The 26,432-nt window shown below is 43.6% G+C and overlaps 1 protein-coding gene across 9 annotated transcripts in view; it reads right to left on the reverse strand.

The window, feature by feature from the left end:
- The window catches only part of SIPA1L1 (signal induced proliferation associated 1 like 1), a 388,842-nt gene that overhangs the window by 23,700 nt on the left and 338,710 nt on the right, over positions 1-26,432 (reverse strand). For 8 of the 9 annotated variants that reach the window (XM_088839488.1, XM_088839490.1, XM_088839489.1 and 5 more), the window contains 3 exons: positions 22,280-22,404; positions 19,358-19,476; positions 14,862-15,304 (listed from right to left, as the gene is read on the reverse strand). In XM_088839488.1, the coding sequence (XP_088695614.1) occupies positions 14,862-15,304; positions 19,358-19,476; positions 22,280-22,404 (687 nt within the window). Of the gene's footprint in view, positions 1-14,861; positions 15,305-19,357; positions 19,477-19,918; positions 19,982-22,279; positions 22,405-26,432 lie in introns of all 9 variants that reach the window. The other variant, XM_088839495.1, reaches the window with a different exon arrangement.

Raw genomic sequence — 26,432 nt, forward strand, 5'->3', positions numbered from 1 at the left:
AGATGATAAACTCTTTGAAGGCAGGGATATCTTTGTAAATATATTTAACAAGGCCAGAATGCAGTAGACTCCCAGTAAAATACTAATTGCATAGAGGGATTCTCTTTAGTATCTACAGAGCACACTATGTATTTAATTTCTTTATCTTGCTTATAGTCTGTCTACCCGCAAAGATGGCACACTAGTGTCTCAAAAAAAAAAGTGTTTTATTACAGTCTGGATGTCTTTTATAGAATAGAGGTGGGGGTGTGAGGAAATAAAGTAAAAAGATCATTAATCTTACAAATCTCCTGGAATGGCCAGCCTTGGGGAGAGGATGTGTTCATTTTTCTTACAGCCATTCACAAGTGGACAGGGTCAGGACAGTCTGCCCCTGTTTAAATGCAAATTCCATGATGGCTGAAATTTTTGTTTGATTTGTTCACTATTATATCTGTTTGGAATAGTTGCTGACCATTATAGGTACCCAATATTGTTTTTTTTTTTTTTTTAGTTTTTCTTTTTTTTTTTAAAGTAATTATTTTTTATTGGAGGCAAATTATTTTACAATATTATATTGGTTGGTTTTGCCATATATTGACATGAATTTGCCCCGGGTTTACATAAGTTCCCCCTCCTGAATCCCCCTCCCACCTCCCTCCTCCCTTTATCCTCCCTCTGGGTCATCCCCGCACGCCAGCCCCAAGCATCCTATAACATGCATCGACCCTGAACTAGTGATTCGTTTCACATAGGTACTCAATATTGTTGAAGGAAACTGTTGAATAAACCACAAACTAGCCATCTGTTTTAAATACATGGGATATTTTTGCACAGTGTATTTTACTTACTATATAAAACTGGATATTGCTTTATTTTTACTCTACAGAGTATGTTTCAGTTTATAAGTGTATTATTAAAAGGATAACTGCTTAATTATCCACAGGCCCTGATTATTGGTTTTATTTGTGAACAGGACAACTGACACTAGCTCCCAGGTGTGAAATGCCAGCATGCTTTTGTTCACTAATGGTTACAATCAAGCACCACCCTACTTAACAATTGATAAGATTTGGGAACAAAGGTAAAAGCAAAAACAACTGACTGATGCATCGGTAGTTCTTCCTTAACTACGTACAACTCACAGCATGAAGGTGAGCACTTTAGTTCATTTGTCCTCTAATTCGTCATCACAGGACGATCACTTGGAAGTCTTAAAAATACACATTCTTAGGCCTTAATTTCCAGCAAACGGTGGAAAATTCTTCAAGAAATGGGAATACCAGACCACCTGACCTGCCTCCTGAGAAATCTGTATGCAGGTCAAGAAGCAACAGTTAGAACTGGACATGGAACAATAAACTGGCTCCAAATCAGGAAAGGAGTACGTGGAGGCTGTATATTGTCGCCTTGGTTATTTAACTTATATGCAGAATACATCATGAGAAATGTTGGACTAGATGAAGCACAAGCTGGAATCAAGACTGCCAGGAGAAACATCAATAACCTCAGATATGCAGATGACCCCACCCTTATGGCAGAAAGGGAAGAAGAACTAAAAAGCCTTTTGATGAAAGTGAAAGAGGAGACTGAAAAAGTTGGCTTAAAACTCAACATTCAGAAAACTAAAATCATAGCATCTGGTCCCACCACTTCATGGCAAATAGATGGGGAAACAATAGAAACAGACAGACTTTATTATCTTGGGCTCCAAAATGACTGCAGATGGTGACTGCAGCCATGAAATTAAAAGACCCTTGCTCCTTGGAAGGAAAGTTATGACCAACCTAGATAGCATATTAAGAAGCAGAGACATTATTTTGCCAACAAAGGTCCATCTAGCCAAAACTTTGGTTTTTCCAGTAGTCACGTATGGACGTGAGAATTGGACTATAAAGAAAGCTGAGCACCGAAGAATTGACGCTTTTGAACTGTGGTATTGGAGAAGACTCTTGAGAGTCCCTTGGACAGCAAGGAGATCCAACCTGTCCATCCTAAAGGAGATCAGTCCTGAATATTCATTGGAAGGACTGATGTTAAAGCTGAAACTCCAATACTTTGGTTTCCTGATGCAAAGAACTTACTCATTGGAAAAGACCCTGATGCTGGGAAAGACTCAAGGCAGAAGAAGGGGATGACAGAAGATGAGATGGTTGGACGGCATCATCGACTCAATGGACGTGAGTCTGAGTAAGCTCTGGGAGTCAGTGATGGACAGGGAAGCCTGGCATGCTGCGGTCCATGGGGTCACAAAGAGCTGGACACGACCAAGTGACTGAACTGAACTGAGGCCCTAATTCCAAAGATTTTAATATAACAGAATTGCAGTGACGCCTGAGTTGTGCTTGTTGGCAAAAATCTCCCCCAAGTGTACACCCCCATTGAGAACTGCTTGAATCCAATTGAATTACCACATTACTATGACTTCATCAAAATCCAGCTTCACACAGTCATGATCAAGAGGGGAATGGCACCCCAATAGTGTTTCTGCGGCCGTGAACTTCGGCCCTCTGCAAGTGTGGATGTAAATAATGATTCCTTGGCTCACGTCCCATCTCACTGAACTCCAGAAATGTGTATTTTAACAACCCCCAAAGGACTCCCATGTTCTGAAGAGCTAAAGAACAAGTCCATTAGCCCACAGCTCTCTCCCTACTCCACAGTGGGTTGTCCCCTCCCTCCTCTGTGGCCACCTCTCCAGGCCCAGCTCTGTGTGTGTGTGTGTGTGTGTGTATGGGTGGGGGGGTGGTGGCAGGACTCCTCGAAGTTGACCAACCCTCCTGGCCTTGAACCACTCAGAGGGACCTGCCTCCACACACTTCCCCAAGTAATCTCTGAAGTAGCTTTAATTACAAACAACTGAAATGAAGCTGTCAGCGTCATACTTTCAAAGGGGAACTGTGCGGCCGAGCTCTTTCATTATCCTGGAGATTTCGTATTAATTCAGTATGCTGCAATCTAGTTGTACCCATGGCCGATTAGATCTCTCCCCAGGAGCTGTGTAAGAAGGTAATGAGCCAATAATATGGAACAAAAAGAGAAGATATGTTAGAAGTGACAAGTGCAGTCTCTGCTATTTTTCTGTAGAAAAATGTGAGTCGAGCTGTGTGTATGGCTAAACTGGAAAAAGTGAAAATGAAAGTCACTCAGTCGTATCCACCTCTTTGCAACCGTATGGACTATAGAGTTCAAGGAATTCTCCAGGCCAGAATACTGGAGTGAGTAGCCTTTCCCTTCTCCAGTGGATCTTCCCAACCCAGGGATCGAACCCAGGTCTCCCGCACTGCAGGCGGACTCTTTACCAGCTGAGCCACAAGGGAAGCCCAAGAATACTGGAGTGGGTAGCCTATCCCTTCTCCAGCAGATCTCCCTGACCCAGGGATCGAACCCGGGTCTCCTGCACTACAGGCGGACTCTTTACCAACTGAGCCATCAGGGAAGCCCAAGGATACTGGAGTGGGTAGCCTATCCCTTCTCCAGCAGATCTCCCTGACCCAGGAATCGAACCCGGGTCTCCTGCACTGCACGCAGACTCTTTACCAACTGAGCCATCAGGGAAGCCCAAGGATACTGGAGTGGGTAGCCTATCCCTTCTCCAGCAGATCTCCCTGACCCAGGAATCGAACCCAGGTCTCCTGCACTGCACGCGGACTCTTTACCAACTGAGCCATCAGGGAAGCCCAAGGATACTGGAGTGGGTAGCCTATCCCTTCTCCAGCAGATCTCCCTGACCCAGGAATTGAACCCGGGCCTCCCGCACTGCACGTGGACTCTTTACCAGCTGAGCCACAAGGGAAGCCCAAGGATACTGGAGTGGGTAGTCTATCCCTTCTCCAGCAGATCTTCCTGACCCAGGAATTGAACCCGGGTCTCCTGCACTGCACGCGGACTCTTTACCAGCTGAGCCATCAGGGAGGCCCAGGAATTCAGTCAGAGTGCTCCTGGATTACACATGAAGAGACACTAGTTTTCTTTCTTACATGAAGTATAGGGTCTCTTCCCTTTCTTAAAAATGGACCAATATTCGATTTATTTGGTCATTCCAGGACATGAATTAAAAACAAAATTTTTTTAATAGAAATAGTTGATTTAAAATGCTGTGTTAGCTTCAAGTGTCCATCAAGTGATTCATATATATAGAGATATTCTTTCCCAGGTCCTTTTACACTATAGGGTATTACAAGATACTGAATAGAGTTCCCTGTGCTATACAGTATGTCCTTGTTTATCTAGCTTATATATCAGTTCAGTTCAGTTCAGTCACTCAGTCGTGTCCGACTCTCCGCGACCCCATGAATCACAGCACGCCAGGCCTCCCTGTCCATCACCAACTCGTGGAGTTCACTCAAACTCATGTCCACAGAGTCGGTGATGCCATCCAGCCATCTCATTCTCTGTCGTCCCCTTCTCCTCCCGCCCCCAACCTTTCCCAGCATCAGAGTCTTTTCCAGTAAAGGACTGATGCTAAAGCTTATATATAGTAGTGTATTAATCCCAAACTCCTAACTTATCCCTCCCGATCCTTTCCCCTTTGGTAACTGTCATGTTATTTTCTTGTCCGTGAGTCTCTTTCTGTTTCATAAGTAAGTTCACTGGTAGCATTTTTTAAGATTCCACATATAAGTGATATCATATATTTGTCTCTGCCAGACTGACTTCACTTAGTATGATCATAGGTCCATCCATGTTGCTGCAAATGGCATTATTTCATTTTCTTTTTATGGCTGAGTAATACCCAATTGTATAATATACCACATCTTCTTTATGCATGCCTTTGTCAGTGGACATTTAGGCTGCTTCATGTCTTGGCTAATGTAAACAGTGCTGCTATGAAGCAGGGGTGCGTAAGACATGAATTTTGAAAAGGAAGAGAGGACACACACATGCACGATTCGTCTCATAGAGAGAGAAGAGGCAACAGGGCACCTGAGAATCTGCGACAGTCTGAATCTGTCCAAACTTCTCTTCTTGACCTGCTGCTCAAAGGAAACCATGAACAAATGTGCTGCAACCCGACCATCCACATTCCCAGCTGCAGTCAAACTTTACAGAAGACAATGCTGGATGACTTGTTTCCCAAAAGGGCACCAGTTATGGTGGGCGCCACTCTGCAGAGGAGGAGCTACATCTGCTTGTTGATCTTGGGAAGGGATGACCCTCACAGGACAGGGTACCCTGCAGGTTAGGAGTCAATGCCCCAACTGATGAAGCTACGAGGGCCTGGGAAACCGTTCTGCAATTTCTGGGTCATGAACGAGGCCACCACCTCCTACAGAAAACATCTGCCCACCGCTCTGTACCACTGACAGCTGCCGAAGAAAACACTGGGAGTCCCCTCCTATCCAGGCGTGACAGAGAGGGGTGGATTTTACAGCGCCTGGGATGGTATTTTCAGGAGGGGGAGAGCAGCAATTAGTCACTTGTCAAGCGGCTGTGGCAAGATCTGCCCAAAGGCTGGAAGCTGGCCTGATACCAAGGGAAGGGAGGCTGATCGGGTTTCCTGTGATTACTTGTACAGATAACAAACAATCTTTTGGGTGACAGATAATGTGGAGGATAACGATTAGGGAGGACTCCCCTCACTGTGTGCAGCACTAGCCAATTCTGTCTGATTCTGGCCCTGCACTTTAGGAGGGCTCCGAAGACACTAATTCTAAAGGACTGAGGGGAAAAGAAATGCAGCAGGAATGATGAAGCTGGCAAAGGGGATATCCAAGTGACTGCTGTAAAGAAAACTGTTCACCTATAGGAGGGAGATAGTGAATAAGGGCAAGAACACATGGACACATAAGGCACTGGGAAATGACTGGTTAGGCCTACCTAGCAGAAGAGACCTCAGGGGTCATGGCGGACCTCAAGCTGAATAAGTCCACAATGCTGAGCTAGTTAATAGGGAGCTAACAAGATGTAACTATGAATATTATCATTTTATTAGGCATAGCCGAGAAGAGTATCATGTCCAGAACCGGCATCTAAAAAGGATAAAGAAAAAGCAGGAAACTCGAGGAGCAAAGTTTCTTGGGAGATACATGTTTACTGAAGGAAAAGTAGCAAGATAAGTACACTCAGTGATAGAAAGCTCTTTAGGGAGGAAACGACAGAAACCTTTCGTCTTAAAAGTACATCTACAGTTTGCAACCTTTGATAACCTTTTTTTTTTTTTTTTTAACCCTCAACAAACACAGAAACAACCATTTAGTAAGGGAACTAGGTATTAATTAGTTACAGATAGGTGGCACTAGTGGTAAAGAGTCCGCCTGACAATTCAGGAGTCCCAAGAGATACGGGCTCAATCCCTGGTTTAGGAAGATGCCCTGGAGAAGGGAATGGCAACCCACTCCAGTATTCTTGCCTAGAAAATCCCATGAACAGAGGAGCCTGGCAGGCTGCTATCCATGGGAGGCGCGAAGAGTCAGACACGACTCAGCAAATGAGCATATGAATGGAAGGGACAAGCCTGGTGAAACGGTAGGACTGGCCAAAGGCCCTATGGCTGGTCAGTGACAGAACTGAGCCCTGAACCTGAATCTCAGGATCCAAATCCATTTCGCCTACATTTCTCTCGGACTTGCCTGGAGGTGAAGGGCTATTACCATATATACGGTGTTACATTATTTTCAAACTGTCTCTTATTGGCATAGACATGTTTCATAATCTTAGACTTGAAAAATCTTCAATCTTTAGAAAAGACAGCTCAGAAAAACCTGCAGCCAGAGGAATTTCAGATAGGCAGATACAGGACAAAATTTTGAAGAGTGAGGGCAGTGACATACTCAGATTACTCTGAAATTATGGAATCTCTCTCCTTGCTATTAATGACCTCTGCATCAAGAAATCTGATATTGGGGGCTTGATGAGAGCTCTCATTTTCTCAGTGTTGAAACTTCAGCCACAGTAGTTCTGATTTTCACAGTCTTTGAGGTGAGCTGAATACCACCAATGTTCTGGCTAAAATAATCACCCTTTCTCATAAGCTTTCATAAGAAATGGAAATGGGGCAAGATAGGCCAGATTACCTGGAGTTCTGATGTGTCAAAGCAAAATAAAATAGAACCCTGACGTTCATGGGACCATAAGCAAGAATTATCAAAGAAAACGATTCATAAACATGGTAGGTAGAGCCAACCACATGTTGGAGAGGAGTCCTGGGGAATTTTAGAGGCTTCACTTTAAAGTTTAAGTCCATTAAACTTAGAAAAATAATTCAGTCTGACTCTAAGAAAAAAATGTAGAAGAGAGACATTAATTGTTAGTAATTTAAAAAGATTCCAGGCAGAAGAGATTTAAGAGGGAAACACTACAGATAAAGACAACAGAATAATCTCTAAACAAAGAAGGAAGGCCCATTTTTCACCCAGGGTGCCAAAGAAGGCAGAGGACAAAATTTAAACTCATAAGCTCTAACACATCACACACAGGCACTCATACATAGATTGTTACTATGCCAGGGTAACCTGAGGCATTTCTTAATCTTCCATGTAAATTGAATATAAGAAGTCCTTCTTTACCCTACTCTCAAGAAACATACACCTTTTCTGGCATGAATAGTTAACTTATTAGGTCAACCAGAAGAAAAAACCCATTCATGAAATTAAACTGTACTAACAACTGTGGGCAGCCATTTTTCCCGGCCTTTAATCACTGGCTCTAGCAGCTTATATCCAGATTTCCAATGATATTTGTAGATAAGCTGCTATGAAGTCTCTTCATGTTATATTCTGCAGGGTAAAAAATCTTATGTAGGAGTGACTTTACCGAAAAACTCAGGCTATACAAGGACTTTATGTACACTCTTAAATATGCACTTACATATAGAAGCACTGTAGCTCTGGGCAAATTCTGACACATCTATACAATGAGCTTTGGAACATAGTAGTAGTTTTCCAGAGGAGTCAGGAGTTAAGGATTTATGCTATTTTCAAACTGGTTTCTAAGGACCTTGGGACATCAGGAAAAAGTGGGAAGACTAAGGAAGAAATTAATCCTATTTGTTCATCAAAATGTACTGAGCATCCATAATGCTGGGGCATTGAGCATCTATCTTTTAGGCTCATAGTATATAGTATGGCACATACTATGCAAAGGTGCTTAGGATGAACACACTGGGTAAGAAATCCTCTTATACTGGAGGACAGTAAAAACATGTATATGAGCTGGCCAAGAGGTACTTGAAAAGATGCTCCACATCATTAATTTCTCCTTCCTTATTCATGCTCAATCACGTCCAACTCTTTGCAACCCCATGGACTGTAACTCGCCACGCTCTTCTCTCTTTGGAATTTTCCCGGCAAGAATACCGGGGTAGGTTGCCATTTCCTCCTCCAAGGGATCTTCCCAACTCATGGATAGAACCTGCATCTTTTGCATTCACAGGTGGATTCTTTACCACCTGAGCCACCTACAAAGCCCAATTAATTGTTACAGAAATGCAAAGCAAAATCGTCAGAATGGCCATCATCAAAAAACTTACAAACAATAAATGCTGGAGAGGATTGGAGAAAAGGGAACTCTCTTGCACTTTGGTGGGAATGTGAATTGATACAGTCTTTGGGACTCTGTGGGAGAGGGTGAGGGTGGGATGATTTGGGAGAATGGCATTGAAACACGTATGTTGTCATATGTGAAATGAATCACTAGTTCAGGGTCAATGCATGTTATAGGATGCTCGGGGCTGGCACGCGGGGATGACCCAGAGGGAGGATAAAGGGAGGTGGGAGGGGGAACTTATGTAAACCCGGGGCGAATTCATGTCAATGTATGGCAAAACCAACCAATATAATATTGTAAAATAAAATAAATAAATAAATAAATAAAGAACAGTACGGAGTTCCTTAAAAAAATTAAAAATAGAACTTAAAAAAGTTAAAAATATAACCCAGCAATCACACTACTGGCATATGCCCTGAGAAAATCATAATTCAAAAAGACACATATTCCCCAATGTTCACTGTAGCACTATTTACAACAGCCAGGACATGGAAACAACCTAAGCGTCTACTGACAGATGAATGAATGAAGTAAGATGTGGACTTGATTTTTTTGGGCTCCAAAATCACTGCAGATGGTGACTGCAGCCATGGTATTAAAAGACCCTTGCTCCTTGGAAGAAAAGCTATGATCAACCTAGACAGCATATTAAAAAGCAGAGACATTACTTTGCCGACAAAGGTCGGTCTAGTCAAAGCTATGGTTTTTCTAGTAGTCATGTATGGATGTGAGAGTTGGACCATAAAGATGAGTGCTGAAGAATTGATACTTTTGAACTGTGGTGTTGGAGATTCTTGAGAGTCCCTTGGACTGCAAGGAGATCAAACTAGTTAATCCTAAAGGAAATCAGTCCTGAATATTCACTGGAAGGACCGATGCTGAAGCTGAAGCTCCGATGCTTTGGCCACCTGATGCGATGAACTGACTCATTTGAAAAGATCCTGATGCTGGGAAAGACTGAAGGCAGGAGAAGGGGATGACAGAGGATGAGATGGTTGGATGGCATCACCAACTTGATGGACACGAGTTTGAGTAAACTCTGAGAGTTGTTGATGGACAGGGAGACCTGGCATGCTGCAGTCCATGGGGTTGCAAAGAGTTGGACACAACTGAGCGACTGAACCAAACATCTTATACAATGGAATATTACTCAGCCGTAAAAAGGAGCGAAATGAAATTAGGTCATTTGTAGAGATGTGGATGGATCTAGAGTTGGTCATGCAGAGTGAACTAACCCAGAAAGAGTGAAACAAATTATTGTATATTAACACATGCGTGTGGAATCAAGTAAAATGGAAGATGACTCTAGTCCCAGGGCAGGAATAGAGACAAAGAAGTAGATAAAGCATGCACGGACACAGCAGGGAAGGAGAGAGTGGGATGAACTGGCAGATGAGGCTGACATGTATACGCTGTGCTGTGCTCAGTCATATCTGACTCTTTGTGATCCCAAGGACTGTGGCCCTCCAAGATACTCTGTCAACGGGATTTTCCAGGCAAGAATACTGGAGTCAGTTGCCATCCCCTTTCTCCAAGGGATCTTCCTGACCCAGGAATTGAATCTGTGTCTCCTGCATTGATAGGCAGATTCTTTACCACTGAGCCACCTGGGAAGCCCATATATATACTACCATGTATAGAACAGATAGCATGTGGAAGCTGTGGTACAGCACAGGGAGCTCAGTTCAGTGCTCTGTGATGACCTAAGTGGGTGGGATTGGGGGAGTGGGAGGGAGGTCTAAGAGGGAGGGGAATATATGTATACAAAGAGCTGATTCATTTTGTTGTACAGCAGAAACTAACAAAACATTGTAAAGCAATTATATCCCAATTAAAAAATTTTTTTGAATTTATAGTTAATAAACCTTCTGATCCTTCTCCCCAAATGTATATGTGATCACATGTTGTTTTTCAGTCACACAGTCGGGTCCGACTCTGGGACCCCATGGACTGCAGCACACTAGGCTTCCCTGTCCCTCACCATCTCCCGGAAGTTTGCCCAAGTTTCTGTCTATTGCATTGGTGATGCCATCCAGCCATCTCTTCCTTTGACAATCTCTTCTCCTACACTCAATCTTTCCCAGCGTCAAGGACTTTTCCAATGAGTCAGCTGTTCACATCAGATGACCAAAATACCGGAGCTTCAGCTTCAGCATCAGTTCTTCCAACAAGTATTCAGGGTTGATTTCCCTTAAGACTGACTGGTTTGATCTCCCTGCTGCCCAAGGGACTTTCAGGAGTCTTCCCCAGCAACACAGTTCAAAGGCATCAATTCTTTGGTGCTCTGCTTTCTTTACAGTCCAGCTTTCATAATCATATGTGACCAATGGGAAGACCACAGCCTTGACTATATGGACCTTTGTTGGGAGAGTAATGTCTGCTTTTCAATATACTGACTAGGTTTGTCATCGTTTTCCTGCCAAGAAGCAACTGTCCTCTGATTTCATGATTTCGGCTACTGTCCACAGTGATTTTGGAGCCCAAGAAAAGGAAATCTGTCACTACTTCCACTTTTTCCCCTTCTATTTGAAATTCAGTAATGGGGCGATGCCATGATCTTAGTTTTTTAATATTTAGTCTTAACCCGGCTCTTTCATTCCTCCTTCACCCTCATCAAGAGGCTCTTCGGCTCCTCTTCGCTTTCTGTCATTAGAGTGGTACCATCTGCATATCTGAGATTATTGATGTTTCTCCCGCCGATCTTGATTCCAGCTTGTAACTCATCCAGTCCAGCATTTCTCATGATGTGGTGCGCACATAGGTTAAACAAACAGGGTGACAGCAGACAGCCCTGCCACAGTCCTTTCTCAATCTTGAACCAATCAGCTGTTCCATACAGGGTTCTAACTGTTGCTTCTTGACCTGCATACAGTTTCTCAGGAGACAGGTAAGAGGGACTGGTATTTCCATCTCTTTAACAGCTTTCCACGGCTTGTTATGATACACACAGTCAAAGGCTTTAGTGCAGTTGATGAAACAGCGGCAGATGCTTTTCTGGAATTCCCTTGCTTTCTCTACGATTCAGCAAATGTTACCAATTTGATCTCCGCTTCCTCTGTCTTTTCTAAACCCAGCGTGGATGCTTGGACATCTGGAAGTTCTTGGTTCGCATAATGATGAAGCCTAACATGCAAGATGTTAAGCATGACCTTACTAGCATTCCTGTGGCCACGGCTGGGTTTTCCAGATTTGCTGACATAGTGCGTGCAACACCTTGATGGCATCGTCCTTTAGGGTTCTGAATAGCTCTATTGGAATTCTATTGCATCTACCAGCTTTATTAACAGCAGTGCTTCCTAAGGCCCACTTGACTTCACACCCCAGGATGTCTGGCTCTGGGTGACACATCACCCACACCATGTGATCACATAAGTGGATACTAATTGGCATGAAGGCTCTGAGGGGGTCTGTGGGAAGCAAGACAGCTGGTAATAAGGGGTGGGGAACAGAAGTCTGGACACTCAAAACAGGTCAGGTCAGGATGTTACAAACGAGACGTGTGTCCAAGTCCAAGGTGGGGTTTTTAACTTTTTTTTTTTGGCCACACTGTGCAGCATTTGGGATGTTAGTTCCCCAACCAGGGATGGAATCCCCCTACAGTGGAAGCACAAAGTCTTAACCACTGGACTGCCAGGGAATTCCCTTTAGCTTATAATACATGGTCACGAACTTGGTTCTGCCATCAGCAGTGGCTGGTGGTCAGCAGGATGAGAGTTCTATAAACCAAGGAAGTCTTCGGTCACCACACAAAGACACTGCCTACTTCCAAGACCAGAACTCTAAGACAAAGTGAACCCAGCTGATAAGAGTATACTAAAATTGAAACCATCTTCATCTTTCCTATGCTCACCACAAATCATTTTTCCGAGTGCTTTAAGACCTGTAAGTGAAGCACCCATTACAAAAACAAATTTCTTTTTAAAAGATCTCTCCCTAAATTTTCAAGCTTCAAAGACAACGTATATTCTAGCAGTAACACTTAAGAGCAATTAATAGACTTTTTAATTGTAGAAAGTTTCAATGTGTATGGCTCCTCTCAATGACATCCAGATAGAATAACCCTATGTAATTACCAACCTACATTATAAGCAGTTCTCATGGGAGGGCCACACAAAACCTGCACAGCCATCAACAGGCAGACTGGAGGACAGAGGCAGTAGGAACACAGCCCAGGCAGAAATGTGCAGTGCAGCTTAATCACTGTAATTTAGATTTTGTCACCAAGTCCAGGTACAAGCTCTTTTATGCACTGTCAAGAGATCTCCACATTAATTGCTGTTCCTGTCTTCCGAGGACACAAACACTCTAATTTTCAGTGATTTCAGTTTCTTGAGCAATGTGCATTTGGTGGCTAAGTCCCCCCTTTCCTCCAGAAAAGGAAGTCTGCTAAAGCTCTGATTATCCAGCTCCCTCTGCCAATATCAACAAACTGGAGTCACAAAGCATCCGTATTTACCGGAGTTGCAAATAAATGTGACTCAACCTACCAGTGGGTGGGAAGCCCTGCCATCCTCCCTGAAAGGCCACATTCTTCCTGAGCAACCTTGACTCTCAACAGAAGAGCTATTTCTAAATGATGATTTCAATGATTTCTGCATGATCAGTTGGAAGCAGAAAATGTGGCTAATCCTTTAAGACCTTCAGGCAGCTGCAGTCAGCACATTCAGACAATGCTATCCCAGGTGCCGACTCTTCAGAGAGGGTTTTGTACCTCCGTTGGGATCTGGTAGATCTGTTAGACTCCATAGCCCACGTTCTGTGCTTCGGCTTCAGAGGCCCAGCACTTTTTAACTTTACTCCAGAGTGATACCATTCTAGACAAGACCTGTGTCTTTCTTCTGCCATCCAATTAGATCAAAGATACATTCCCCAGATGGAGTACTATTTCAAAAAAGACATTCTCTTTTCAGAATGAAGAACTGAAAACCAAATCTAGGAGTCAAGGTAAACCTGAAAACCACAGAGGAACTATTGTGAACTGAAAAATGTTCTGAGTCAGTGCACAGGCTGTACTTAATGAGTCAGTGGGTGTGCTAGAAACAGCAAGCCAGTCACATAACTGAGTCAAGTGATTCTATGTCTATATTATCATGGTATTCGATGCCTGGCTTTCTGTTTTCCAAACACTTCCTTAATCCATCTGTACCAAGCATTCTATTTTCTGAATTATGGACAGGAAATTGGATACATGTTACCCAAGAATCCTGCGATGACTTTCCCAATTGCTTTTCTGCTTAGAGGGCCATGCAGTTTCCAGGCCTGTCACAATCACTTTTTATTACTGCAACGTGGTAGTGGTAAACAGAGATAAAACTCAGGAAATGCTTCATACCATCATCATTTTAAAAGATGGGAAGTGTGTGAATCTTATCAGTAACAATACAGACAACGGGAGAAGTTGACTGTTTAACTGATCAAGTGAAACAAATCCAGATTAAGTCAAGGATGTCCTCTCTCGTGAAGACTACCTGGGGTTTACTGACAGATTATGTGCCTGGAGTCCCACTGGAAGAGCAAAACGAAACTTCTCTGCTGCTTTTCTTTAGGGCATAAGAGTAAAGGAGGACTGGAAGACAGCAAGGTTAGATGCTATCACACCAGCTGATCAATGACTGACAACAAAAAAAGGTAAAAGGAAAAACCACCACAGAGATTAACAGGCCCCCAAAGACAGTGATGAATGTTTCCTCCCTAAAAGGATGAATATCTTGTCATATTTTGGACTGTAGGCTCAAACCCCAAAGAGGAAATGAAAAACAGTGTTTATCCTGCCTATCAGCGTGATCGCCGAGGATACAGGGGAACATGTACGTTTCTATTCTGAAAGGTAGATGGGCTTTGTCTAATTTTAGCCATGCTTTCCTGTTGGACACCCCTCGCCCTCAACACATCACTGTCAGGAGCCAATTACTAAAAACAGATTGATGTGCAAACACTGGATAGGCGATGTCCTCTGATAGCGTTAAGGATGCGTCCAGCCTCATACACGATATGCCCTGCTAGTCTTGGAAAAGACCCTTTCCTTTCAAAAATATGGTCCAGATTTTCTATGTCTTCAAAACACTGTCTCATTCTCCATTCTCTATTACAAGCAGGAAGCCACAGGACAAAATTCTCCTCTCATTCTGGTATGCAGTTAGGCATGTTTTTATAAAATAAAATACAGCTACAAAAAAACAGATCTGCAAACTTTTCTCACAGTTTAAAATAATGCACTAGGATGGTAGAAATAAAGGATTTGGATGGTAAATAAATATATAAAAATTAACCACCATTGTGCAAAAGATGCTCCCCCCCGCCCACACCATTTTTTGAAAAATATACTCTTGATGGAAGGCAAGTGAGAAGAGGCTGGAAACTGGATGCAGGAGCCGGGGAGAGGAAGGGGCGGTTACCTGGTGTGGGAAGCAGCGTCATTGACACTGAAAGTGGGGTTCTCCCTGGCCAGAGGGCTCGAACCGGCCTGGCTCTTGGTGTGGATGTCCAAGCTCAGGGAGGACTCGGTTTTCCGGTCCATGCCGTGGCTCTCTGCCTCTAAAGTCCGATCTGCCATGGAGATGACTTCGCTGGAACTGTGCCACAGCGGGGCCACTTTCTCCTTGCCCGGCCCCGAGCGCGGCGATGAGGTGGCCGCCCCCAGGGAGGCCGTGCTGCCGTGGCTGGGGCCGTACGAGGTGGTGTCGATGCCACTGTCCGCGGAGGTGCCCTGCAGGTAGTTGTAGCTGTTGAGCTCGGCCTCGGTGCGGTCCCCATCGTACCACTTCTCGTCGCTGTGGGCGCTTGACGCGTTGCTGGACAGGGTATTGCTGCTGGAGTGGCTCGAGTAGTGGCTGTCGGACTGCAAGGAAAGCAGGGCTCCTTAGCGACAGGTTGGGTTTCCTGAAGAGCAGGAAACAAATACTGGGGGAATGTCTCTGAACTATGTCTTCCTAGGGGGTTCTCGAGACACAAAAACGCCTCTATGATAACAAAAAGCAAGGCTGGGGTACCTGGAAAAACCTATTCAGAAGATTTCACAGCAAGACGTGCTGGAAACTTTGCTGTTTTAGAATCCATTTTTCATTATTTAGTTTGTTTAGCTTATGCTGAAGCAACTATAGTATTGAGAGAGTCTTAATCAGGGGAAAAAAAAACAAACCAACCCTAAACTGTCATTGGATGTGTGCTTATTCGCTCAGTCATATCGACCTTTGCAACCCGATGGACTGTAGCCTGCCAGGCTCCTCTGTCCATGGGATTCTCCAGGCAAGAACACTGGAGTGGGTCGCCATTCCCCTCTCCAGGGGAGCTTCCCGACCCAGGGACTGAATCTGGGTCTGCTGCACTGCAGGCGGAAATTTACTGTGCCACCAGCGAAGTCAAAACTGTCATTCGAGTCTTCTAATATCTCGGTTTTAAAATAGAAAGTGATACTTCCAAGGGGCTTATAATTAGAAAGACCATATCGATCAGAGTAAACAGAAGGCAGAATATAAGACTTTTTCTTAGAAAGAAAAGATATCTTTTCTTTCTTCATATAGCATCTATTTGGGAGACAGCTTTTCGAAGGAGTGCTGCTGCTGCTGCTAAGTCGCATCAGTTGTGTCCAACTCTGTGCGACTCCATGGACTGCAGCCTACCAGGCTCCTCCATTCATGGGATTTTTCCAGGCAAGAGTACTGGAGTAGGTCACCAGTGCCTTCTCCGCTAAGGAGTGCTAAGAGGTAAAACTTATACAGATGTGCCAAGACAATTCAATGGAGGAAAATATTCTTTTTACCAAACAGTTTTGAGAAACTAGATATCCACATACAAGAATCAAGTTGGGTCTTTACCACATAGAAAAATAAGCTCAAAAAAGTCAAAGACATAAGTGTCAGGGCTAAAACTATAAAACTCTTAGAAGAAAATACAAGTATACATCTCCATGGATTATGTATACAAATTAGGTATGCAAACCACTGGATTATGCAATGATTTCTTAAAAAGGACACCAAAAGTAAAAAAAAAATGAAAAGAGAAAACAGATAAACTGGGCTTCACCAAAATTAAAAACTTCCGTGCTTCAAATAACCCAATAAAAAATCGGCAAGGGATTTGAATAGTCATTCATCCAAAGAAGATATACAAACGGTCCACAAGCATATGAAAAGATGTTCAGTATCATTAGTCATTCAGCTCAGTTCAGTTTAGTTGCTCAGTCGTGTCTGACTCTGCGGGAAATGCAAATCAAAACCACAATGAAGTAACACTTCATACACACTAGGATAAAGGCAGACAATAAGGATGGTGGGCATTGTTGGCAGGATGTAAAACAGGGCAGCTGCTGTGGGAAAACAGCTGCAATTATATACTCAAGAGAAATGAAAACCTATGCTAACAAGAAAAACTTCCACATGAATTTTAAAGCAGCATTATTCTTAATAGCCAAAAAAGTAGACATCATTCTCATGTCTATCAATGGATTAAAAAAATGTTGTTATTGCCATACAATGGCATATTATTCAGTCATAAAAAGAGGCGAAGTACTAACACACGCTACAACAGATGAACCTTGAAGACATGCTGAGGGAGAGAAGCCAGACACAGAAGGCCACGCACCATGTGATTCCATTCATATGAGATGTCAAAACGGGCACATCCACGGGGACAGACAGTAAGGCTGTGGTTGTCAATGGCCTGGAGGGGGTGAAGAGTTAGGCTGTCCTTTCAGGTGATGAAAATGTTCTGGACTTAAAGCACGGTACTGGCTGCATAGCTCTGTGAATGTACCAAACACCACGAAACAGTACATTTTAAATGTGTGACTGTTTCGCTATGTGAACAATGTGAATCATACCTCAGTTTTAAAAATGCGGGCAGAATGCTTGTTGGACAGTGGCTTGGTTGCTCGGAAAGAGTTTCCAGTTTATCAAAGAAATATGATTTCAAAGGATATCTGAGTAAAACAGTATTTAAATTAGAGGGCTGACAGTTCAGATACTTGGTAGAGATTGAAAGAAAAGAAGAGGGAAGATGTGTGCGTGTCTTTACCGGCTGCGGGAAGGGGGCTGGAGGAGGGCAGACATCAAAGTGAAAGATCTCCCCTTGAAAAATGGTTTCCCAGTTACTGCACTGGTGCTGCTCTGGTTTCTCTCAGTAACTACTTGCATTACAAGGCCATCATTTCTTTTGCCCAGTTGCTATAGGGCTACAGAATCTGCTAACCCCAGGCCACGTATGGCTGCTGCTGCTGCTGGTCGCTTCAGTCGTGTCCGACTCTGTGTGACCCCATAGATGGAAGCCCACCAGGCTCCCCCGTCCCTGGGATTCTCCAGGCAGGAACACTGGAGTGGGTTGCCATTTCCTTCTCCAATGCATGAAAGTGAAAAGTGAAAGTGAAGTCGCTCAGTTGTGTCCAACTCTTAGCGACCCCATGGACTGCAGCCTACCAGGCTCCTCCATCCATGGGATTTTCCAGGTAAGAGTACCGGAGTGGGTTGCCATTGACTGCTCCGCATGTATGGCTACTGGGCACTTAAAATGTGGCCAGTCCACATTCAGATGTGTTGAGAGTGTAGAGTATGTGACAGATTTATACGTAGATATAACTCAAACCACATCTGGAATTTTAAGTGCTCTAGCCAAATTTTAGAAAAAGAAACAGGTGAAATTAACTTTGAGAATATTTTTTAATCTAACCAAATCTAGGCAAAATACTACTTGAGCATGTAATCAATATAAAAAGTGTTAATGAAGGAGGGGAAATTGACAGATGGACTGGGGTAATCTTGCATTTACAAGTGGAACTGTGACAGCATCACATTTCATCAGTAAATCTCTCTTGCACAGCCCAGTACAGGATGCTTGCTCATGAACCTGTGAAGTTTACACTTCAAAACTCATTTCAATTAAAAAAAAAATTGAGTCCCCTCATTAAATCAGTGAATATTAAATTCAGTTATGTCCTCATTCTATAAAATGACATAAATATAAACATACACATTCCAGTGAACAGACAGACCAAGGAAATCCACTGCATTTAAAGAGAGAGGAAATGAGAGTCTCTTATTCCCAATTCTACCTGTAAGTGATGGGGGACTGTGTATAATTATGGTTAAGAGACAATAATCAGCGCAGCCCTGGAAGGAAAGAGAAGCAGTAGGACGAGTTGTCAGGACGCTGTCTATCTCCTTGACTGATGGTCCAACCATTCATATCTCACGCTGGCAACTGTGTAAGTAAATAAAATCTTAATCAAGTACATTCATTTCTATTCCAGACACTAGGATTGTCTGTGATTGCATCACATGGCCTTCCATCCAAACCCATGGGGGTAGCAGGTGCAGCCCAACGAGGAATTTCAATTTAACCTCAAAACAAGCTTAAGGCCAGGCTTCCCAGGTGGCTAAGGGGTAAAGAATCCGCCTGCATTGCAAGAGACTCTGGTTCAATCCCTGGGTCGGGAAGATGCCCTGGAGATGGAAATGGCAACCCTCTCTAGAAGTCATGCCTGGGAAATCCCCTGGACAGAGGTGCTTGGCAGGCTACAGTCCATGGGGTCACGAAGAGTCAGATACAACTTAGCAGCTAAACAACAACAAAAAGCTTAAGGCCACTGGTAGTAGAAATTTCAGGGCTATGGCAGCCAATGCCCACTTTCTATTAGGATGACTTCCACTCTGACACCGTGGAAGAATGAGAGAGCAGACCGGCACCATTTTCACTCTGCAAGAAAGGCAGAGGGCTAGGAATCTATCATTTTTATTTGTTGTTGCTGTGTAGTCTCCCAGTTGTGTCCAACTCTTTGTGACTCATGGACTGCAGCACACCAGGCCTCTCTGTCCCTCCCCATCTCCCAAAGTCTGCCCGAGTTCCTGTCCATTGCATCAGTTTTTACTGCACCGTTTTTATTACTTCACAGTTAACTTACGTGCCCTTGTTTGTTTGGAGACAAATGAACCACCGGATCCTGACGCATTAGTCTCCCAGTGGGGCTCTCTCGGAAAGCTGGCAGTACCTTGGATACTGCTGGGAGGTGGCAGGTCGGCTCTGGAACACAGCACAGGACATTACGGTGCAGGCACTGAACAGACGCGGGAACAGGCTGACAAATGAGGACGGCCTGCCCCTGCACCTCTCAGTTCACTGGCCAGCAAACTCGGAATTTCAGCGGGAAGCTCATTGAGAGTTTACACAATAGACAGCATGTCAAGAGCTAAGTGGCTGATGGGTAAAGCTTGCAGCTGGTGACAGTGTGGCAGACCACACACATGAGCAGAGCCAAGTGCCACCAAACCAGAGGCCATGAACAATGCGGCAAAGTCAGGAATCAAGTTTCGGCTTGGGGAGGCAGGGAAGTCTCGAATATATGGATTAAATTTATGAAATCCATTCACTGCAGAGTGTGGCTAACCTCGCTTGGTCTGCGTTACCTAGACAGGCATGGATGCAATTGCACGTTACTTACCATGACACTTTGGACATATTTTACCTGTATATTCATGCTGCCCGAGGACAAAAGAATTGAATTCCTGAGGTCCTCTATAACTGTAAGCTAAGCACAACAGAAAAGACACACAGCGACTAGTTTACTTAAAACAATTGCTTCCTGTTGGACTCCGCTGGCATTCAGGATGGGGTTGTTCCAAAGGTGAAAGGTAAGTGACTTCACCTCTTTAACACACCTAAGAGCTGATGGCAACAATCGTGCAACGCCATTCCTAACACACACAGGACTGAGCAGTGTCCTCTCTGACTCTCAACTGCGTCCAAAAGAGGAGAAGCAGGAAAAACAAACTGAGCTGAGTGAGCCAATTCAACAAGCTGGGCTCTGGGTCTCCCCTGGGAATCAGCTTATCCTCTCCTGATGGACAAAGACAGGGAGCCTGGCTAATGAGGAAGAATCTGCTTGATGCTTTTAACCAGTGACCTGAAGGTCGTTAGAGAATTGTGTTCTTACAAATCGAGTGTAGGAAGGTCAGTTCCTTATCCAGTCCATACGGTGTACTGAGGAACGAGAATGTAACAGTTATGTGTCTTGATTCCTCCCTAGCAAGGTTTGTGTCAGCTAAGCCCCAGATTCCTTCTGAAATGCCAGGCAGAAAGGGCTGGGTTATCCTTCTGGGATGCTAGCATATCAAAAGTTATAAAAATTTATTTGAACATTTTCTTTGTAGCCTTAGATTTTGGATCGAGAAAGGTCTTGGTTATAAAAAAACAAAAGGCTTCTCTGGCAGGCTCTAGGAGTATCTTTTTTTTTTTAAAGAAAAGGTATAACCTTACTAAAAGGATGAACCAATATGTTAAAAAGATTCACCGGTATTCATTTCAGAACCTTATCTACGAAGCGTGGGATACCACCAAACCGAAGTTGATGCAAGGGGAAAAAAAGACTAGAGGAAGAATGACTATGGGCCTGGGATGAACCTTGTAATTACCCTTTCCAGTCCCAAGATACTGTTTCGTTCCCTGTATGACTTCACATGAGCGGGAAGCGTGACCCTGAACAGTGCACAAAGGCCCGCTGGCAGCTTTGTTCAAAGCCTGCAACTAGGAGCCAAAAAAAGCTGCTAAAGTCATGCTGAAGGAGGGATCCTGTTCACATGTGTCGTTACCATCTCAACGGTATCAAAACATATGGGATTCGAAACGTTCTGTCAAGAGCGGAACAGTGGATCCGAATATGCTCAGGTTTTCGGTGGGGGGTGGGGAGTGGGACGAGAGAAGGGAATGACAGATGGCTTCAATAACGAGGCGCACGTCGCACTGAAGGGGTGGAACAAAGCCTATCTTCAGAACCTGAGGATTTTGCTTCTCTTCTTCAACTCCTGTCTTAACTGGATGCATCTCCACCCCCTTCCACGTTAGTGGGTTTTTAGAGTCCCAGCATGGTCCCCACCTCTGCACTGAGGATGCCCTCCCCCGCCAGGTACGGAAACGTGGGCACAGTCACTAAAACAGAACAAAAGGATGCGTTTGCAGAGAGGATAAAACAATGAGGTCTTTGCTGTGAACGTGGATCTGTTTTCAGCCTTGAAATTTACCCTCTTTTTGTTCCACATTGATGGGAAAGCTACTAGATAGAGGCAAAGGGAAAAACCTTTAACAGTCCAGATTCAAGTCCCTGATGTATCAACTGTGTTGATACTAAATCCCTGGTTCTACTGTGTTGAAACTCAATCCTGTTTCATGGCAAAATGTTATTGTATCAACTAGCATTTAGATGTCATCAGAGAACTGTGTAGAGAGACAGGGAGAGGGAAAGGGCCATGTGCCAGAAACCCAAAGGAAGGCTCACTCATGCAAATCTTTCCCTTTCAGCTGGTTTTATCCTAAGACGTTTCCTTAGCTGACAGCCTCGTAGCAGAGTGGGGGGGTGGGGGGCAGCCTATAAAGGGAAGAAAGGCATCCTCAAGAGGTGACTAGAGAACAATTATATCTCTTTCCCATTTTGTACACAGCTTTTAAATTTTTAAAAACTCAACATTAAGAATATCAACTAATCTCCCAGGGCCTTTATACTAGGCAAAAACAGATAAATAAACAATACGGGGGATGGAGTTAGCACGTAAGTGTCTTAGTACTCTGGCATTTCAACCTTGGTGCTGAAAATAATTCCTATGTACTTTCTGTCTTCAAAGTCAGGGTCACTTATGAATAGAATTCCTTGACTTTTCTCTCAGGTCTTAATTGCTGCTTTGACTTGTACACACATTAACAGACTTAATGTTCATTCCTATTTTTGACCCAGGGCTGTACCAGAGAAGAGAATGCAGTGATGACATCAACCAGAGGTAGCCAAAGTCACCTGGGTATAAACGCAACTTGCTTACTGTAGGAATTGGTTACTTACCCATCTGGTCGGTGATGCTGTCTTCACTTCTTTGCCAGCTGGGCGTGGATTTCCCGCTGCCACCAATGTCTGACTGGGTGTTCTGCCTGTCGATGGAGGCGGGGGATCTGCGGCTGATTCCAAACCTGGGGGGGATTTCCCCAGAGGCAAAGACAACATCAGGGACCTCATCCACACAGGAAGGTAGTCCTGGGTGTAACGCACGGAACTCTAATGACAGGTACTACTAGTTGTGCTCACAGGTCTGTACTCATCCTCGTGCACGCACACATGGATGCCAGAACTGTGGATGTTGCGGTCGGGACACACCCCTCTGTTCAGCAGAGTATGTATGCTGAGTATGTAAACTGTGAACAAGGACAGGAGTCATTAGCACTGAGCCAACCCAAAACAGATACAGTAAAAAACCAAAACTTTCTGGCCCTTGTGTAGTTAAGCTCTGATGGTCATTTACAGCCAAAAGAAACACGTCACCATCCTAGTGTTCCTTCTGTGCGTGGTGTCCAACTGGCACATTCCAGCGGTTTCTCTTAATTCAGTAATCTGCTACAACACTAAGGCACTCATTCTTGGAACAAGTATTTTCTGAAGCTCTTACACTAAGGTCTGAAAGACAAAGATTGCTATCATTTACATTATATAGGGACCACTTTCCAGATGTATAAATTTCAAACTGCCTTTGGAAGAGCAATTTGGAAGTGGGTGAGCTGGCATATATAAAGGCAAATGTCTATTTCTGGAAAGAACATTTATCTATTTAATGAGTGTGTTTTATTAATAACTTTTCCTATGTAGAATAATAATATAATATATGCTTAATTAAAGTATATGCCTTGATTAGTAACATCAGCAAAGTAAATGCTGACAGAGTCCAGGAAAAGGGGCCAGGGTATAATACTCAAAGATTCACATGGAAATTTAAAAATCTGTCTGTGGGTACTAATGAACTTATAAGTAATCGATACAATAAATCACAAAACAGGACCTGAATTAACTGATGCATGTGATAGGTGGCTTTGTTACAAACTGATAAACGTGTGAGGCGAACCACCAATCAGTGTGTTGCAAAGAGAAGGTGATTAGGAGGAGGAAGATCAGTAGCTAAGTTCAGCTTCCCACCCAGAGTCACTCAAGTTCTGTCTTTATTTATTTTTAAAATGGCAACTCTTATAAGGATCCAGGGAGAAAAACTTATATAAAAGCCTCTGCAACGTAGGGAAGGCTATGAAATATTTTAGTAAAACTCCTACTGTAATATCTCCCTTGTTACTTTTTGCACAAATGACAGTCATTTACAAGCTTAACTCATAAGCATCACTAACCAAAGTTACCTCCATTATTAAAAACAAATGAAAACTTGATGAAAATTTCAGTGAAAGGGCTCATCAAAAAAAAAAGAATTCACTAATTATGGTCTTTGTTACTTCCTAAATTGGGTCCTTGTTTAGAACTGTGAATATCCTCCAGTTGGCTCCAATGAGCCTATTTTAAGTACACTAATTTTTTTTTTCAAAAAGGCACACAGATCAAAGTAAGAAGTGAATTGGAATCTTAGTTTTACTTTTTGGTAGCAGTGGAAACCGAAGACAACTTTTTAAACCTCTCTCTATAAACTGAAAGCCAAATGCTTTTCTGGCTGTCTGCTTTTAAAAAAATGATAAAGTAAGACTGTCTGTTTTTCAACTCTGCCTTGAAAAAAGTTTCACCCAATGAACTTTTGCTTTTAGTTCTCATACACTTGCCTCTTTCACTGTGTGCCAGGCCATCAGGGCTATGAAGGCCCCATCCTTGAGGAGTTCAGACAAAACCTGTTCTAACTTTACACTGTGCCTCTTTTTGAAGAACCTAATTGTCTCTTTGTTTGGAGGAGCACTTTACAATACTCTCGGAGTCAACAGTTCCGATGTGAAGGAGTTTTTAAGTAATCATTTGGCTGATACACAAAATGCATTCAATGACCAAGAAACCTTCATGAGTCAGTCTGTAGTTCCCCAGGGCAGGCTGACAGCTTTGAAATACCTTCCTTACAAGGGGCTGGAAACTTCTTCTCTATGATTTTTCACTTATTGATCTCAGTTACCCCCAGAGGCAACTTTAATCCCTCATCAAAGAGCGCTGGGAGAAAGCCATCGTGGCCCCCCGACTCCATGGTGCTCGCCTGCAGGCTGCACAGCCTTGGTTACGTTGCTCACACCACGATCCTCCAATTCCGTATCCGCCCAGCCCATCCCTCTGCACATGCCAATTTGCCCACATTCCTCAGGGTATGTGGCCTCAAAACACATCTCCAAGGGAGGTAGAATAGACCCCAGCCTGTCTTTTCATCACTGTTGCTTTTAACTCTCTCTTATTCACATCCTAAACTGTGCAAGGGCCCTTTCCCCCTTCACCCAAGTAGAGCAGTTTTATTAACTAGCCCGTGAAACCGTGCCTTTCAACTGATCTGGATGCTCTCCACATCCTTACACCAGCAAGTGGGTGGCACACTCCACACATAAGCGGACACTGAGTCTGCTGAAGCACAGGGAGGGCGGCAAAGGGGCGGATGACATTTATGGACAATCAGTGTATATGGGCCTGCGGTTACTATCTCACACCTTGGAGCTTGTCCAAGTTTAACATTAATGAGTTCACAGCAGACTCCATACACTCCTGCTTCACTGTCACCCTGGACCTATTTACTTTTACTGGGCTAAGTTACACAGTAGATCTAAAGATTGTTCCCTTGGTGAGTGCAACTTCAGAATCAAACCCTGGCTCATGAGGAGCACGTGTCAATCAGACAGTGAATACTAAAGTCTCCTGCGTCACTGATACAGACGACAATTCACTTGGGATCCAAAGGAAACCACTGTACTAGCATCTTCCTGTAAAGGTTCACTGCAGATAAAACGGATGCTACACAGTACAGTAAATATTCACCAGTTAACCTTAAAAGTGATGGGGGAAACCCTCCGTGCCAGCTATGGGACGCTTAGTATCGAACATCAAGTCAAATAATTATAACCTTATTAAAGAATGGTATAGTGTGAACATGGAGCCATGTTTCTACCACTAATGATCACCAAAAATTAGTTTCAAATTACAGTTTAGCATGCCTTGAGAGTATATATCAATGTAGAGAAGAAGGAAACATGATTTTGTTGTTGTTCAGTTCAGTCACTCAGTTGTGTCTGACTCTTTGCGACCCCATGAATCACAGCACGCCAGGCCTCCCTGTCCATCACCAACTCCCGGAGTTCACTCAAATTCATGTCCATCGAGTCGGTGATGCCATCCAGCCATCTCATTCTCTGTCGTCCCCGTCTCTTCCCGCCCCCAATCCCTCCCAGCATCAGAGTCTTTTCCAGTGAGTCAACTCGTCGCATGAGGTGGCCAAAGTATTGGAGTTTCAGCTTTAGCATCAGTCCTTCCAATGAACACCCAGGACTGATCTCCTTTAGAATGGACTGGTTGGATCTCCTTGCAGTCCAAGGGACTCTCAAGAGTCTTCTCCAGCACCACAGTTCAAAAGCATCAATGCTTCGGCGATCGGCTTTCTTCACAGTCCAACTCTCACATCCGTACATGACCACAGGAAAAACCATAGCCTTGACTAGATGGACCTTTGCTGGCAAAGTAATGTCTCTGCTTTTTAATATGCTATCTAGGTTGGTCATAACTTTCCTTCCAAGGAGTAAGCGTCTTTTAATTTCATGGCTGCAATCAGCATCCTCAGTGATTTTGGAGCCCAAAAAAATAAAGTCTGACACTATTTCCCCACCTATTTCTCATGAAGTGATGGGACTAGATGCCATGATCTTAGTTTTCTGAATGTTGAGCTTCAAGCCAACTTTTTCACTCTCCTCTTTCACTTTCTGTATTAAATACACTGAAGTTGCAGTGAATTCTTACTTTTGAAGTCAAACAAGGCCATTTAAAATCTACTAATCAAAACAAAAAATAATCAGTTGGGCTTGTGGTATGGGATAATACTACTACTTAACTCATAAAATCTTTTGCAGGGGCCTGCAATAAGAGCTAGAATTTTTTACTAATTGTCACTGAAGTAATTAGACATGCTACCAACGGACTCCTTGGGGAGAGAGCTGGGGAGGGAAGTATGTTTTATTGTAGTTTCTTATTACTTACTTTCTGCTAACATAAACATTTA

This window comes from Moschus berezovskii, chromosome 9 (genome assembly GCF_049115385.1).
Source record: "Moschus berezovskii isolate FMDL1 chromosome 9, NW_MosBer_1.0, whole genome shotgun sequence".
Lineage (NCBI taxonomy): Eukaryota > Metazoa > Chordata > Mammalia > Artiodactyla > Moschidae > Moschus > Moschus berezovskii.